Source organism: Macrobrachium rosenbergii, chromosome 45, assembly GCF_040412425.1.
Source record: "Macrobrachium rosenbergii isolate ZJJX-2024 chromosome 45, ASM4041242v1, whole genome shotgun sequence".
NCBI classification, from domain to species: Eukaryota; Metazoa; Arthropoda; class Malacostraca; order Decapoda; family Palaemonidae; genus Macrobrachium; species Macrobrachium rosenbergii.
Window position 1 is genome coordinate 30,668,594 of NC_089785.1, and position 15,203 is coordinate 30,683,796.

The following is a 15,203-nucleotide window of genomic DNA, read 5'->3' on the forward strand; positions in this document are numbered from 1 at the left end:
TACGTGTGGTACACATTCACACACACACATGGTTTCAGCTTGCACATACACAAATTCACACATATACACAAAATCATAATTATGTAAGAATATGTGAATCGATATGTGTGAATTGTATATATATATATATATATATATATATATATATATATATATATATATATATATATATATATATATATATATATATATACTCAAACCAGGACTTTGAACAAGTACTTTTGTAGTTTATACTACATTTTCAAGCTCACACTGACTACAAAAGAAGTTGACAGAGATTTATACTCAAAAATAGAAGGGGGGGGGTTTACAGCTTGTTAATCTGGGCCCACTTCTGTTTTTGAATATAAATCTCTGTCAACTTATTTTTAAATCAGTGTGAACTTGAAAATTTGGGATAAACTACGAAAATACTTGTTCACCTTCTGGCGTGGATTTTATAATATATATAGGCTACATATACGCATGCGATTGTAATAACTATAATGCACTCTTCTGGATACGCTTGCCACTAAAAAGCCTTAGATCCAAATGCAAGAAATATGAAGTAATTCTGAGGTACGTATGTAGCAGGATTCGAAACCGTATCCAGAGCATCAGAACGAGGTCACGTTACCAAACCTGGTCACGAGGAGTTAAGAGGGCTTTGTGGTTATTACATTTATGTATGTATGTATGTATGTATGTATGTATGCACCAATACACAAACATTTACACACATAACTGCACACACTCACATACATACATACATACATACTGTATGGTCACTGCAGATGTTTGATAGTTTTCTACTCGAAATGGATCTAAATATGTGGACATATGTATGAATGCACACACATATATACAGACTTGCAGTTTCTGCATATATATATATATATATATATATATATATATATATATATATATATATATATATATATATATAGATATAGAGAGAGAGAGAGAGAGAGAGAGAGAGAGAGAGAGAGAGAGAGGAGAGAGAGAGAGAGAGAGCGTGCATTGTAACTGAAAAAATGAAAAAATCGTAAAGTATTTAGTGCATTTCCATTAAAACAAGGAAATTCCTCTAATCTAAAAATTTATTTTTTCCTCTATCACCAGTATATATAAAACTGGTCCCGAAGATCATGTTCTACATGGAGCTAGTTGTACGTGATCGCTACAGCAGAAAAATGGCTCTGAATAAGGAATTATTGAACAACTTCTTCTGCGCAGTGACTGCCGTCGCTGTGGCTTCCTTTAGTGCGGGCTTTTTGTTGCCGCCCGTTAAAGGATCTCCTGAACAGGAGCTGAGGTCTGCTGAGAAACTCGTTTTCGACCAGAGAGAGGAGATCGCAGGCTTGAAAGAGAAAGACGAACAGAGGGACCGATTGGAAATGATCAACCTGAGGGATCTGGAGGAACTGAGGGAGCGAGTCCACTGGCTGCAGAGAGAAATCATGAAAAAAGAGGACGCTCGGGCCATAGCAGACAAAGAGGGAATCGACTGTCTGAAGAGGCAAATTCTAGAATACGAGAATCGAGAGATGGACGAAAGCAGTGGGTTGAACAAATCTATTTTTAGAAAGAAACACACAGGTCCCCAAAAGCTGAAGAATTCTTTGGCCAAAGTAGCGCGCATCCAAGAGGCAGAGGTAGTGAAAGAGGAAGGCCTCAAGAAGGCAGGCCACCAACGAGGATGGCCTCAAGGAGGCAGGCCACAACGAGGATGGCCTCAAGAATGCAGGCCACAACGAGGATGGCCTCAAGAAGGCAGACCACCACGAGGATGGCCTCCACAACGAGGATGGCCACAAGAATGCAGGCCACAACGAGGATGGCCTCAAGAATGCAGGCTACAACGAGGATGGCCACAAGAATGCAGGCCACCACGAGGATGGCCTCCACAACGAGGATGGCCACAAGAATGCAGGCCACAACGAGGATGGCCTCAAGAAGGCAGACCACAACGAGGATGGCCACAAGAATGCAGGCCACAACGAAGATGGCCTCAAGAAGGCAGGCCACAACGAGGATGGCCACAAGAATGCAGGCCACAACGAAGATGGCCACAAGAATGCAGGCCACCACGAGGATGGCCACAAGAATGCAGGCCACAACAAGGATGGCCACAAGAATGCAGGCCACAACGAGGATGGCCACAAGAATGCAGGCTACAACGAGGATGGCCTCAAGGAGGCAGGCCACCACGAGGATGGCCTCCACAACGAGGATGGCCACAAGAATGCAGGCCACAACGAGGATGGCCACAAGAATGCAGGCCACAACGAGGATGGCCACAAGAATGCAGGCCACAACGAGGATGGCCACAAGAATGCAGGCCACAACGAGGATGGCCACAAGAATGCAGGCAACAACGAGGATGGCCACAACGAGGATGGCCTCCACAACGAGGATGGCCACAGAATGCAGGCCACAACGAGGATGGCCACAGAATGCAGGCCACAACGAGGATGGCCACAGAATGCAGGCCACAACGAGGATGGCCACAAGAATGCAGGCCACAACGAGGATGGCCATGGCCACAAGAATGCAGGCCACAACGAGGATGGCCTCAGAAGGCAGGCCACAACGAGGATGCCCACAAGAATGCAGGCCACCACGAGGATGGCCAGGATGGCCACAACGAGGATGGCCACAAGAATGCAGGCCACAACAAGGATGGCCACAAGAATGCAGGCCACAACAAGGATGGCCACAAGAATGCAGGCCACCACGAGGATGGCCAAGAATGCAGGCCACAACGAGGATGGCCACAAGAATGCAGGCCACAACGAGGATGGCCATGGCAGGCCACAACGAGGATGGCCACAAGAATGCAGGCCACAACGAGGATGGCCACAACGAGGATGGCCACAAGAATGCAGGCCACAAGAGGATGGCCTCAAGAATGCAGGCCACAACAAGGATGCCCACAAGAATGCAGGCCACCACGAGGATGGCCACAAGAATGCAGGCCACCACGAGGATGGCCACAGAATGCAGGCCACAACAAGGATGGCCATGCAGGCCACAACAAGGATGGCCATGGGCCACCACGAGGATGGCCACAAGAATGCAGCCACAACGAGGATGGCCTACAGAATGCAGGCCACAACAAGGATGGCCAAGAATGCAGGCCACAACGAGGATGGCCACAAGAATGCAGGCCACAACGAGGATGGCCACAAGAATGCAGGCCACAACGAGGATGGCCTCAAGAATGCAGGCCACAACGAGGATGGCCACAAGAATGCAGGCCACAACGAGGATGGCCACAAGAATGCAGGCCACAACGAGGATGGCCTCGACAATAGGGAAGGACACCTGAAGTTGAGAAAAAGCCCCATAAACATAACTGGTCACAGGAAATGTTAGAGTTAATTGAAAGAAAATTTTTTTACTACACTGATGTTATTTTTTGTATTGACATAGGCTGGTGAATAATGCAGAATAAAAAAAGAGATGAAAGGATTTATTTTGCATTTTTATATCCTAAAGATTACAAGCATGAAACATAAAAGGGAAAAAATAGTTTCAATTCATTTACGTTTGTGTGATACTTTAGGCAAATTTTTCATGTATTCATCTAGAAACTGGTTGGCAAATCATAAAACTTCTAAAAAAAAAAAAAAACTCCACGGGGTTTCCCTTAAGTTGAATTTCCATTAACCTCAAACCTCCATTCTCATAGTTCTCATACAAGTCAGTTTGGGTAGGGCAAATCGTCTGATGCCCATAAGAGCCCACGTGAAACTATAATTATTATTCTATATCAGAAAATGTGTGGATAACATTTCTAACCATCTTCATTTACAACTATATTCCTTTCACCATTCACTCCACCATTTTTTCTTATGACATCATTTCTAACTCTACCTGTATTATTCTTTATAAAGCTTCATTCTCAAATTGACAGCATATTTTAAACAATAACTCCATCATACACATTTATGTATAGCACTACAGGTCATACCAGGCCTAGAACTAAGTCCTGGTCTTGCTTTCCTGTGTAATTTCAGTCTATTTGATCTCCGGATCTTATTAATCTTCGCCATTATTTAATTTGCCTTCTATAGTATTTCACTAAATTCCCCTCTCATGGTACATCTAAAGTAAATAAATATTCATAGCATTATTAAAAAATGTCATCTACTGTGTGCGCACGTATATTATTTTCTAGACCTTGTATGTATGTATGTATGTATGTATGTATGTATGTATGTATGTATGTATGTATGTATGTATGTATGTATGTATGTATGTATGTATGCTTCTATCTAGTAGGCCGTAATTACTGAATAACAGAATCAATTCAAAACTACATTATTATTATTTTATAAAGAAGACATTTATATTTAAAGCAATATTCACGGCATTATTGAGAAAAATATCATTTGCCGTATACATACGTATATTCTGTAGACCTTGTATACTATGTATGTATGTATGTATGTATGTATGTATGTATGTATGTATGTATGTATGTATGTATGTATGTATGTATGTATGTATGTATGTATGCTTCTTCTAGTGGGCCATTATTACTAAATAATAGAATGAATTCAAAATATAACATTTTATGAAGAAGAACCCGGACTTTATTCCTGAATCGCGCAACACGAACAAAATCGCTAAATCGCGCTTACGCGCTTTTCACAAACTCGCTAGACCTTGTATGTATGTATGCCTGTATATATACTTTTTCATAGTAGGCCATTATTACTGCATAATAGAATAAATAAAATAACATTATTTCATAAAGAAGAAATTCGACTTCATTCCGGAATCGCGCAACACGAACACCACCGCAATATCGCGCGTTGCCCTTTCCACAAACTCGCTAGACCTTGTATATATGTATACTTCTTTCTAGTAGGTCGTAATTACTGAATAGTAGAATAAAATTCAAAATGATATTATTTCATTAAAAAAATATCCCTACTTCATTCCTGAATAGCGCAACTCGAACAATATAACTAGATCGCGCACTGCGCTTTCCACAAACGCGGAGCTACGCAACCTAAACAATAAACATGGCGACCGTCCGGCTGTTCTCCCTCGGAAGAAATGGTAAGATTTAGGCAAAATGTCGTCTTGTTTTACGTCCGATTCGCCCGTAAACGCAGCAGGATGGAGGATTCATGTCATTTTTAATTAAATAAGGATGCAAAAACCTCGGGAGACGAATGTAAATGGGGAAAGAGTAACGCAGGTCGAGGCTTTCGAGGCTTTCGTCAAAAACAGCTGATTTGTCAGCGGCCGGAAGAAACGGAACGGTCGCCTTTGTGAATCTGTTTATAAACGTTTTTTTAAACTTATCCTTTATTATAAATCAATTTAATTATCGTAAATATAGTTTGTTATGCCAAACCCACTTATTAATCATGGAAACCATCGTGTAACTACGGCTGATTATCGATAGTTTGTAATAAAATTATTCAATCCATTAGCTTTATTTAAATATTTTCCAGCGACAGTTTTAAATAAAAGTTATTTATTCATCACCGGTTTAGATGTGTAGTGTGTATTTTAAATAGGTTAAGCATCCTCTTAAATGAATAGAAGAAGGCCCATAAAACACTATTTAAACGTTGAAACCATTATTTTGTTTCTGTGCCCCTTTGCTCGGAGGCCTAACGATCCTTTCATTTTCCATTATCCCAAATCCATCAGGAGTTGGTTTTCAAAAGTTCCGTACAAAAGAAGGGTGCTGGAATCTGCTATCATCAATCAAACCAACAATATGAACCTGTCAGGAGGACACTGGAAACCGGATGACATCGTAATTCAAACCCTTGAAGAAGATGACCCAGGAAACGCGACCGCCAGATCCATCGCCAAACGGGAGCTAATTAGGGAATTTGGTCAGTCTCCTAAGAAACGCCACCTCCATAACATCGGATGGGGCCACAGCTATATGTTTTCGTGTATATACCATTGTAACTTTCCACCTGTCCATATTCTACCAGTGAACAGGGCACAGAAGCTAGTGCCCGAAATATATGGTTTCAACGTTTAAATAGTGTTTATGGGCCTTCTTATATTCATATTTACACTGTAGTATTACAGGAAAAGACATTCATCATCTTAAATGTTTAATATACCGTAGGCCTGTATTACGTATTGAATACTGTATACCGTTAGGCCTGTATTACGTGTTGTGTTCTAATTTATATCATAATTTGTATCATTAATGCTACATTGTAGAATATCTCATTTGTAGAACAAAACTTATTCTATTATTATTATTATTATTATTATTATTATTATTATTATTATTATTATTACTAAGAAATTCACAATCCCATGAAAACAGTTTGTGTAATAAAAATCCACTGTTATATTGTAACCCATATGTATAATAGTTTACTATATATTTTTGGATTATTATTATTATTATTATTATTATTATTATTATTGTTATTATTATTATTATTATTATTATTGGTAAAACTAAGTACAGTATTAGCTCCACATCAGGCATTACCTTGGAAATTGACTTTTCCTGTAGTATTATGGTTGCTTGTCAAGAATTTACCATTATTTTTTGTTGGTCGACTGTAATTAACCTGGAATTAACCTCAGAACTGATATGTTTATGCACGGCGGCCATCCTGGAATGCTGTCGCGCATGGACAGTGTTAGAGGGGAACTTTTGGTAAAAAGGGGAGATTCCTTTACTGTGGGGTCCAAGGGGCAGAGCCCCCCAGCTAAGTAACGTGGATAACACGTCCTGCTAGGTTAGGTTAGGTTAGTAAAGTTCGTTTTATTATAGGTTTCCTTAGCCAATCCCTACTTGAACATGTGGTTCCCTAATGACTTGCGAATCCGCGTTCCCAAAGGGTCCCCAATCATGTGGGGTAGATGTGAGGTTAATAATAATTGACCGACAATAAACAACACCTTTATCAGCAACACTGAAAGTGTAGGAAAAATCAATTTCCAAGGTAATGGTCCTCACGGAGGCGTTGCTTAGATTTACCAAAATCCACAACTATAAACTATATGTCAAATAGTTTACTATATAATTGTGGATTATTATTATTATTATTATTATTATTATTATTATTATTATTATATTATTATATTATATTATTATTATTATATATATTATTATATTATTATTATTATATTATTATTATTATTATTATATTATTATTATTATATTATTATTATTATTATTATTATTATTATTATTATTATTATTATTATTATTATTATTATTATTATTTTGCTTTACAAATGTTCCCCAGGGGGTTCCTGACCTGACCCAAATCACTGCAAGTCACAAAAGTGAAATGACCCAAGCCGTTAGCAGAAGCCGTTGATTCAGCCTTAAAGTTTATGGTGGAAATAAATGCATTTTGCTAGCTCCTAATGTGGTCCAGAGAATTTTCTTAATGAAATGTTTTGACTGAACAACATCGAAAGGGTTGTAAATGTTACAGTAAGATTGTGAAATACTGGGATTTCATGAAATCCCTGAAATTTTCAGGGAATTTGTGAAATGACCAGTTCACTTAGGAACATACGATCCCCGAGGGCTAGTACTGAACATGGCGAAACAGTGATTCATATGCACTGTTTCGATGTGTTAGTGCTAGCCCCTGGGGGATCAAATGTCCCTAAGCGCATTTGATTCCCCAGGGGTTAGTATTAAATATGTCAAAACACATTTGACCCCCCAGGGGCTAGTACTAAACTTGTCGAAACATTGTAGATGAATCAGTTTCGCCGTGTTTAGTACTAGCCCTCGGGGATCAGATGTTCTTAAGCGAACTGGTTATTTCACAGATTCCCTACTGTAACACCTATATATGATACATTACAGGTGAGATAACTTAAGAAATTGACCGAAATAATGTGAGAAATTTACTGTCTTTTGATCATGTTTTTACGAAGAAAAGCTGTGTGAGACACCGTGTTTAGTACCAGTTCCTCTAGGGGGATATATGTAAAAATATGAACAAGAGATGGTAAATTTCTCACAGTATTTTGGTCAATTTCTCAAGTTGCTTCACCTGTTCCGCATCATATATATTTGTACACCCTTTTCTGTATTGTTCAGCCAAAATATCTCATCATTAATGATACCTCCATGCGGAACACTTCCGTAGAATTACTGAACTACCATATAATTAATAAATAAAGGCATTAGATGGTGGATATTTGATGTTTGTTTTAATGCAAAGTCAGCTTCTTTGTATGGCGACACTGATTGTGTGGTGATAATTCATATTTGCTTCCATACCTTGACCATTTAGTGTCTTACTCTCTGGTATAACAGGCCCTTGACAACTAACCTACACCTGAGTATTCAAGAAACCTCAGAGCTAACTGATAATGCTATAAAGTTTCTAACCTAAACTAAACTGTTTCCTACACAGTTGTCATTCATTTCAGGAGATTTATGTACAAACCAACCCTGTAAGGGAAAAGGACGGTCAATGCACCTCACACGGAGCACTGTAGGCATTGTTACTTAAGGCTCTTTGCATTGTCCCCTCGGCCCCTAGCTGCAACCCCTTTCATTCCTTTTACTGTACCTCTGTTCTCTTCCATGTTACTTTCCTCTCTTGGCAATTTTTTCATAGTGCAACTGTGAGGTTTTCCTACTGTTACACCTGTCAAACCTTTTTACTCTCAGTTTTCCCGTCAGCACTGAATGACCTCGTAGATCCCAGAGTGTGGCCTTAGGAGATTTTGCAAAGATAGGTAGGGTCTGCTCATTTGGTTGATAGACTTACTTATGGAATGTTTTCTGCGAGCAAGGTAAAGTAAAATAATTTTTTTTTCTTCGTCTTCAGGTTCTACTGTTTTAAAGTCGTGCGTCAGGAGTTCGGTCGTGACTCAGACGCGATCCAATTACAAATATGTGTCTCCCGAAGAGCCCAGTATGGAATGGAAAGACATTACGGACAGGGCTGCCGCCACCATATTCTGGACTGAGTTGTGGAGAGGTAAGTGCGGCTCGGAACAGGGTCGTTAATCCTTTGAGAATTCTGGGAGTCCCGAAATGCGTCTTTGTTAACTCACACTTAATGTTTAAGGGCATAGCAAAGGGTTCTTTCTTTGTAGCAACAAGGTATTGAAGGAGAATACTTCAGATTAAAAGTGCAACAGAAAGCTGTGCTTGCAGGACCCAAAAAGATGCTGTAAAAAAAGTTGTAGCAGTGCAAGATTTGCTGTCCACCACGTAAATGGTGCTTCTCCAACTAGGTTATCAGTAATGTTAAACGACCTCATTTGCAAGTGAAATATTAAAAGTAACCAGTACAGCACATTGTTAAACAAGATAGTATGTAGTATACTGCATGCATGTGTTGCATGCAAGTGAAAGAGTACAATACAGTAGAATATCCCAGTAAGGGATCTTCTATTACTAGATTTCTGTCAAGTAGATTCTGCTGTCTTTGCAATCACATCATTCTCTGACAACCAATTTAATACATTGTTGGTACATCATAACCTTTATAGGACAGAATGACACTTATCTTTAAATAGTATTTTTATATGTAATCTTATTCTTGCCTTATGTTACACCTTATCCTGCTAATGTACACGTTAAAATCTTTATATATACAGTATAAAGTCTTGGTTCATTATTATGGTATTAAAGATAGTGACATTAACTGTTATTAAGCATTTTATAAAACTGTTAATTGGTATCGTCATTTTAGGTGCTGCCGTGACTCTCGCTCATATCTTCAAGGAGCCTGCGACCATTAATTATCCTTTTGAAAAGGGGCCACTAAGTCCAAGGTAAATGTACCTTATTGTAAATATAACTGACTGTCATCAAAAGGTGTTTTTTACATATTTTGTAAATGAGAGAAATTAGCTTCTATTACTGCTTATTTATACAGACACCACCCTACTTACGAACATTCAACTTACAAACATATTGTGTTCAGAGCGCTCCCCTCTGCCACCAGTAAGTTCAAATTTTGTAATGCACACCTATTTTGTACATATAGTACTGTATGTACAGTGTACAGTATTGTGTTAGTTTATACACCGAAAGTTCCTCATTGGACCAGTTGGTAGCGTTCTCTGCTAGCACTCGACTGGGCCTGCGTTCGATTCTCCGACCGGCCAATGAACAATTAGAGAAATTTATTTCTGGCGATAGAAATTCATTTTTCGTCATAATGTGGTTTGGATTCCACAATAAGCTGTAGGTCCCAGTGCTAGGTAACCATTTGGTTCTTAGCCACATGAAATAAATCTAATCCTTTGGGCCAGCCCTGGGAGAGCTGCTAATCAGCTCAGTGGTCTGCTTAAACTAAGGTATACATAACTTTTATACACAGAACAAACCTTTGGTCTTAACATAAGGGAAAAATTATCTAGCGCCAGCTGGAGAGAGACCGGTTAAAAAAAAAAAAAGTTACAAGGAGTTTGTGGCATCGGGAGATGGCCAAGATGGCCGTGTGAGGGAGAAGGGGTTGACCTCCCAAAACCCATCTTGGAAACATCACGTCAGTTTTTCTCTGACCACTTTTGTAAAAATTTGTCATTTTAGGATGAAAAAATGTACAGTAGTGTGATTTTACATCATACTATCCTTAAATATGCATGAAGAGTACAGTAACCAACTTGCAAACAATTCATCATACAAACAGCTTTCCGGAACATAAGTTAGTAAGTAGAGTGGTGTCTGTATAGAGGTGTATTGATATTTTGTGGCAGTCTTTCTTTTCCGATTGCAGTTATATGTTTAGAGAATGAAAAGTCAAATTGGCTGTTTTTGCCTGAACATTTGCTATGTTGGTGAGCAGTGACCCATTGAGTTTTTCTCCACAGGTTCCGTGGCGAGCACGCTTTGCGACGCTATCCGTCAGGAGAGGAACGGTGCATTGCCTGCAAACTGTGCGAGGCAATCTGCCCAGCTCAGGTAAGATTGAAAATCTGCTGTTAGTCTTGAAGATTGTCTTCGATTTTTGGTGCCTTTTTTTTCCAAGTTTGTGTATTATCTTTGTAAACATTTTGTGTCAGCTCTAACCTTTATTGGGTGGTGGTGCTGTCAGTGCACTGCAGGCATTACTTAAGGTCCTTTGCAGCATCCCCCTTTGAGAAGTTTTTCTCCTGTTACATCTTTAAAACGTTTTCACCTTCAGTTTCCCTTTCAGCTGCATCCCCCTGGTTGGTCTTGGGCCTACTCCTTTCCATTTTTATTGTGCGGATGTGACTGAAGCTTCTTTGTCTTTTGCACAATCATCTACCATGATTTCTTGGGCCTTCACACTGTCTTTCCATCTTGCTGCATCCATGTCTATTGCTTCTCCAATCAACTGTAACTTATTCCATCTCATCACATGTCCAAACCATCTGTCTTTAAGGTCGAATTATTTTTTCTGTCAATTTTCAGTCCTCTCTTCTCCAGAAGCTAGGTAACTGGAGGCATTTCTTAAGGTTTTTGCAGTGTCACTTTGGTCCCTAGCTACAACCCCTTTTGTTCCTGTTACTCTACCTCCATTCCTATTTTCTTTCTTCCATTGCACTTCCCATTCTCTCTTAATGTTTCATAGTGCAACTGTGAGTTTTTCCTTGTGTTAGACCTTTAAAGTCTCTACTCTCAATTTCCCTTTCAGCACTGAATGAATTCAAAGGTTGCAGCGCTTGGCCCTTGGCCTAAATTTTATATTCCTGTTCCATTGCAAACCACCTGTCGTTGAGGTCAGAGTCTTGCTTTTTCCTTCATTTTCAGTCCTCTCTTTTGCAGAAGCCTTGAAATTTCGTCCAGTTGCAATTTTTCTGACAAATCATATTTTAAAGACAACGGTGAAATTACTGTCTTCTTTCGTCGTTATTTGTTATAAGAGCCAGACCGTAAGTTTGAAATGTGTCATTAAAAAATAACCTCTATTGATATTGAATGTAGAGGTCATTTGTGCTTTGTTGCATAATCAAAATTCAGCCTATTACAGCATGAATTGTACTTATTCAAGTGTTATATGGTAAGTTCCCTGGTTGATATTGTTTTCATAAGCAGTGTTCAATTTTTTTTATTATGCCTCTTAATTGTCCTTCTTTGAGAATCCTTACTACAGTCTTCAGGTAACTGTCATAGACAATTTGTATTCTTCATCAGATGAGTAATTATATAATTTATTGTTAAAATTTTTAGTATATTGCCTGCTTTCCAGTAAATGTTTGATTTGTCTTATTGTTTTTCAAAATTCTAAATTGCCTCAGGATCTTTAGGGCAGATACAACTTTAATCTGTTCTACATGAAAAAAATCCTAAAGATCGGTTAAGAGAAATTCAGCAGCGCTTGTATCGTCTAGCATAATGATTAGGTCATCGACATTTCAGGCCATCACTATTGAAGCGGAAGAAAGAGCGGACGGTGCCCGTCGCACTACAAGATATGACATCGACATGACGAAATGTATATACTGCGGCTTTTGCCAGGAGGCCTGTCCTGTCGATGCCATTGTAGAGGTAAGCTCCGAGAGATTGTACTCCCCAGCCTAGTATACATACTGTTTCTTTTGCATTTCGAACTGGAAGTTTTGGTACATAATAACTTTAGTTAGAAATTTTTGCCGTAGATGTATTGTTCTTGGAAGGCTCTGTAGGTATTTGCAGTCTCACTATTTGCGTATTTCTCTGTGGGACGTATCTACCCATTATTCGCGGAAAATTCACCCATTCGCAGTATTTTTCACACAGAAATATTCACTGATTACTATATTTTTGTATCATTCTCATGACTAAATGCATTTTTTTTTGATAAAACTATTAAAATACGTGGGTATAAGCATTTTTAGAGGGTTTTTTTGTGTTTAAACGATCAAAATAGGCAGTTCTAAGTGTTTTTAGAAGGGTTTTAAGTATTCGCGCAGGGGTGCGGTACACACCACCCGCGAATACAGGGGGTTTACTGTACCTCGCACACCTCACTGTAGGCATAATTTCAGGTTCTTTGCAGTGTCCCTTTGGACCTTAGCTGCAACCCCTCTCTTTTCTTTTGCTGTCACACCACTCAAATTCTCTTTTTCATCATATTTGCCACCCCCTTCTAACAAATGTTTCAACATTATTTTCAGAACTGACTCAAAATTCACAGTGCTTGACCCTTGACTCAGATTTTATATTCCAGTTTCAATTTCCTGCGAAGTACCCAGGCATCCAGCAAGTTCTCTCTAGTATCGTATGAACTTTCTGCCTGAATTTCTATTCACTTGAATCTTTATGCTTCTTCCCCTGTCCAAAATGTAGCCAGACCATCTCGCACATCGAGACATTACACTTCACTTTATTCTTGAAACTGCCTAATTTTTGAGAAGCTCAGTTAGCAATACATTTTTTGACATGTTAATGGAAGACTTCCTTTCCCCTTCCAGGGTCCCAACTTCGAGTTCTCGACAGAAACTCACGAGGAGCTCCTGTATAACAAGGAGAAGTTGCTGAGTAACGGGGACAAGTGGGAGCCAGAAATTGCCGCAAATATCGAAGCAGACCATTTGTATAGATAAGATGAATGTTATTTTTTTTATCATAGCAAAAGTTATTTATATATAAGAAAATAACATCTTAGAAAGATATAGTTAACTACATTGTTTTAAAAAAAACCTGTGCAGATGCGTTGCTTATTAAATGTACTGTCAGCGGATAAATCGACTTGTAGTGATCGAGTGAGGATGTTCACAGTGAGATTTATATCGCCACTTTCCTTTAGGTGTTCGTAAAGTCCACCTTTCACGAACAACTGTTCAAACTGAAGGTCTTTGGGAGTGAAAGCTGTATAGTTGTAAATAAAAAGCTAAGACTTTGCTTTGTATTTCTTTTTATAAAGAAATGCTTTCTCATCATTGAATTTCAACCTTATCAAGCATTTGTTGGTGTGTTAATTCCTTCCAGGCAAAAACATGCTTAAAGTTTGGAAAAGACCTCAGCTTCAAAGTTACTTTAGGCCTGAACAATTGAACTGGCTGACCAGGAGTTTGGGAAGTGTTGAACTCAACGCAACCTAAGCCATAAACATCCCAGTGGAATAGAGTTCTCCAAGATGAATTAAGATGAAAAGTTGGCCATTCTGGTTTTTGGACAGATACCACCACTACATGGATGTTAGCCATGAGTGTTACAGGCCTCACTGTCAGCCTATGACAGAACATCTCTGATAAAATGTAACGTATGAAACAGCACACATACATATAATGTAGTGTAAGCATTTTCTCCGATCTTCACATCAAAACAAAGAGTGCACATACGTAATACAGTTAGTTTTTACACTAGAAACACGTGTTTCTTATCATTGTGTGCCCTGCTGTACAACTTTTACACCTAAGAAACTGCCATTAAAAATATAAATATCTATGCAGTATTCATAAGGTCAGTCTTGCTTTCCCAAAGAATTGAATTGAAAATATAATATAGAATTTAGGCCAAGACTGGGACGGAAGTTGACAGTAAAAGTTTGAAAGGTGTAACAGGAAGAATACCTCAAAGCAGTTGCACTATGAAACAATTGTTTGGAGAGGGTGGATGGATGGAAGAAAGAGAATATGAAAGGAGGTACAGTAAAAGGAACAAAAGGGGTTGCAGCTAGGGGCCAAAGGGACGCTGCAAAGAAGCTTAAGTAATGCCTACTTAGGGTTCTTTGCAGCGTAGCTAAAAGTTTAAAGAATATACAATCAGCTGTTATAATATCCAGTCCCCATAAAGGGGTCGCGCCATCAGTGTTCCTCACGCGGTGCACTGTAGGCACTGATTAAGATTCTCTGCAGCATCTCTTCAGCTACTTCTGTTCATATTTCTCTTCCTTTCATCTTACTTTTCACCCTCTCCTATCAAGTTTCATAGTGCAACAGTATCTTCCTCCTGTTACACCTTTTAGTATCATTTTACTCTTAATTTCCCTTTCAGCAATGAATGACATAGGTCCCAGCACTTGGCCTATGACTTAAGTTTTATATTCCAACTCCATTATTGTTATTATTATTATTCAGAAGATGAACCTACTCACATGTAACAAGTCCCCCACAGGGGCCACTGACTTGAAATTCAAGCTTCCAATGAATAAGGTGTTCATTGAAAGAAGTAATTGGAGGTAATAGGATAAACAGGAAGAAAAGATCAGTTATTAGACATGAAAAAATAAATTAAGAAATTGATCAATAGATAAAAATCTAAGTAAGTTATTACAATACACAGATATTTGTTTAAGGGCAATACTGTAGTGTAATATATTACATTATTACAATACCCA

General features: G+C 38.8%; 2 protein-coding genes across 2 annotated transcripts; both read left to right on the forward strand.

The window, feature by feature from the left end:
• The first annotated feature begins 1,136 nt into the window (after positions 1 to 1,136).
• LOC136830001 (ribosome-binding protein 1-like) lies at positions 1,137 to 3,357 on the forward strand. The gene is made up of 2 exons (XM_067089176.1): positions 1,137 to 1,498; positions 1,662 to 3,357. Exons 1-2 carry the CDS (start codon positions 1,137 to 1,139, stop codon positions 3,355 to 3,357), a joined length of 2,058 nt encoding a protein of 685 aa, XP_066945277.1.
• Positions 3,358 to 4,928: 1,571 nt separating this feature from the next.
• ND-23 (NADH dehydrogenase (ubiquinone) 23 kDa subunit) lies at positions 4,929 to 13,765 on the forward strand. Its single transcript, XM_067088870.1, has 6 exons — positions 4,929 to 5,052; positions 8,790 to 8,942; positions 9,663 to 9,744; positions 10,789 to 10,879; positions 12,302 to 12,430; positions 13,336 to 13,765. Exons 1-6 carry the CDS (start codon positions 5,016 to 5,018, stop codon positions 13,465 to 13,467), a joined length of 624 nt encoding a protein of 207 aa, XP_066944971.1. The 5' UTR covers positions 4,929 to 5,015; the 3' UTR covers positions 13,468 to 13,765.
• Positions 13,766 to 15,203: the final 1,438 nt, after the last annotated feature.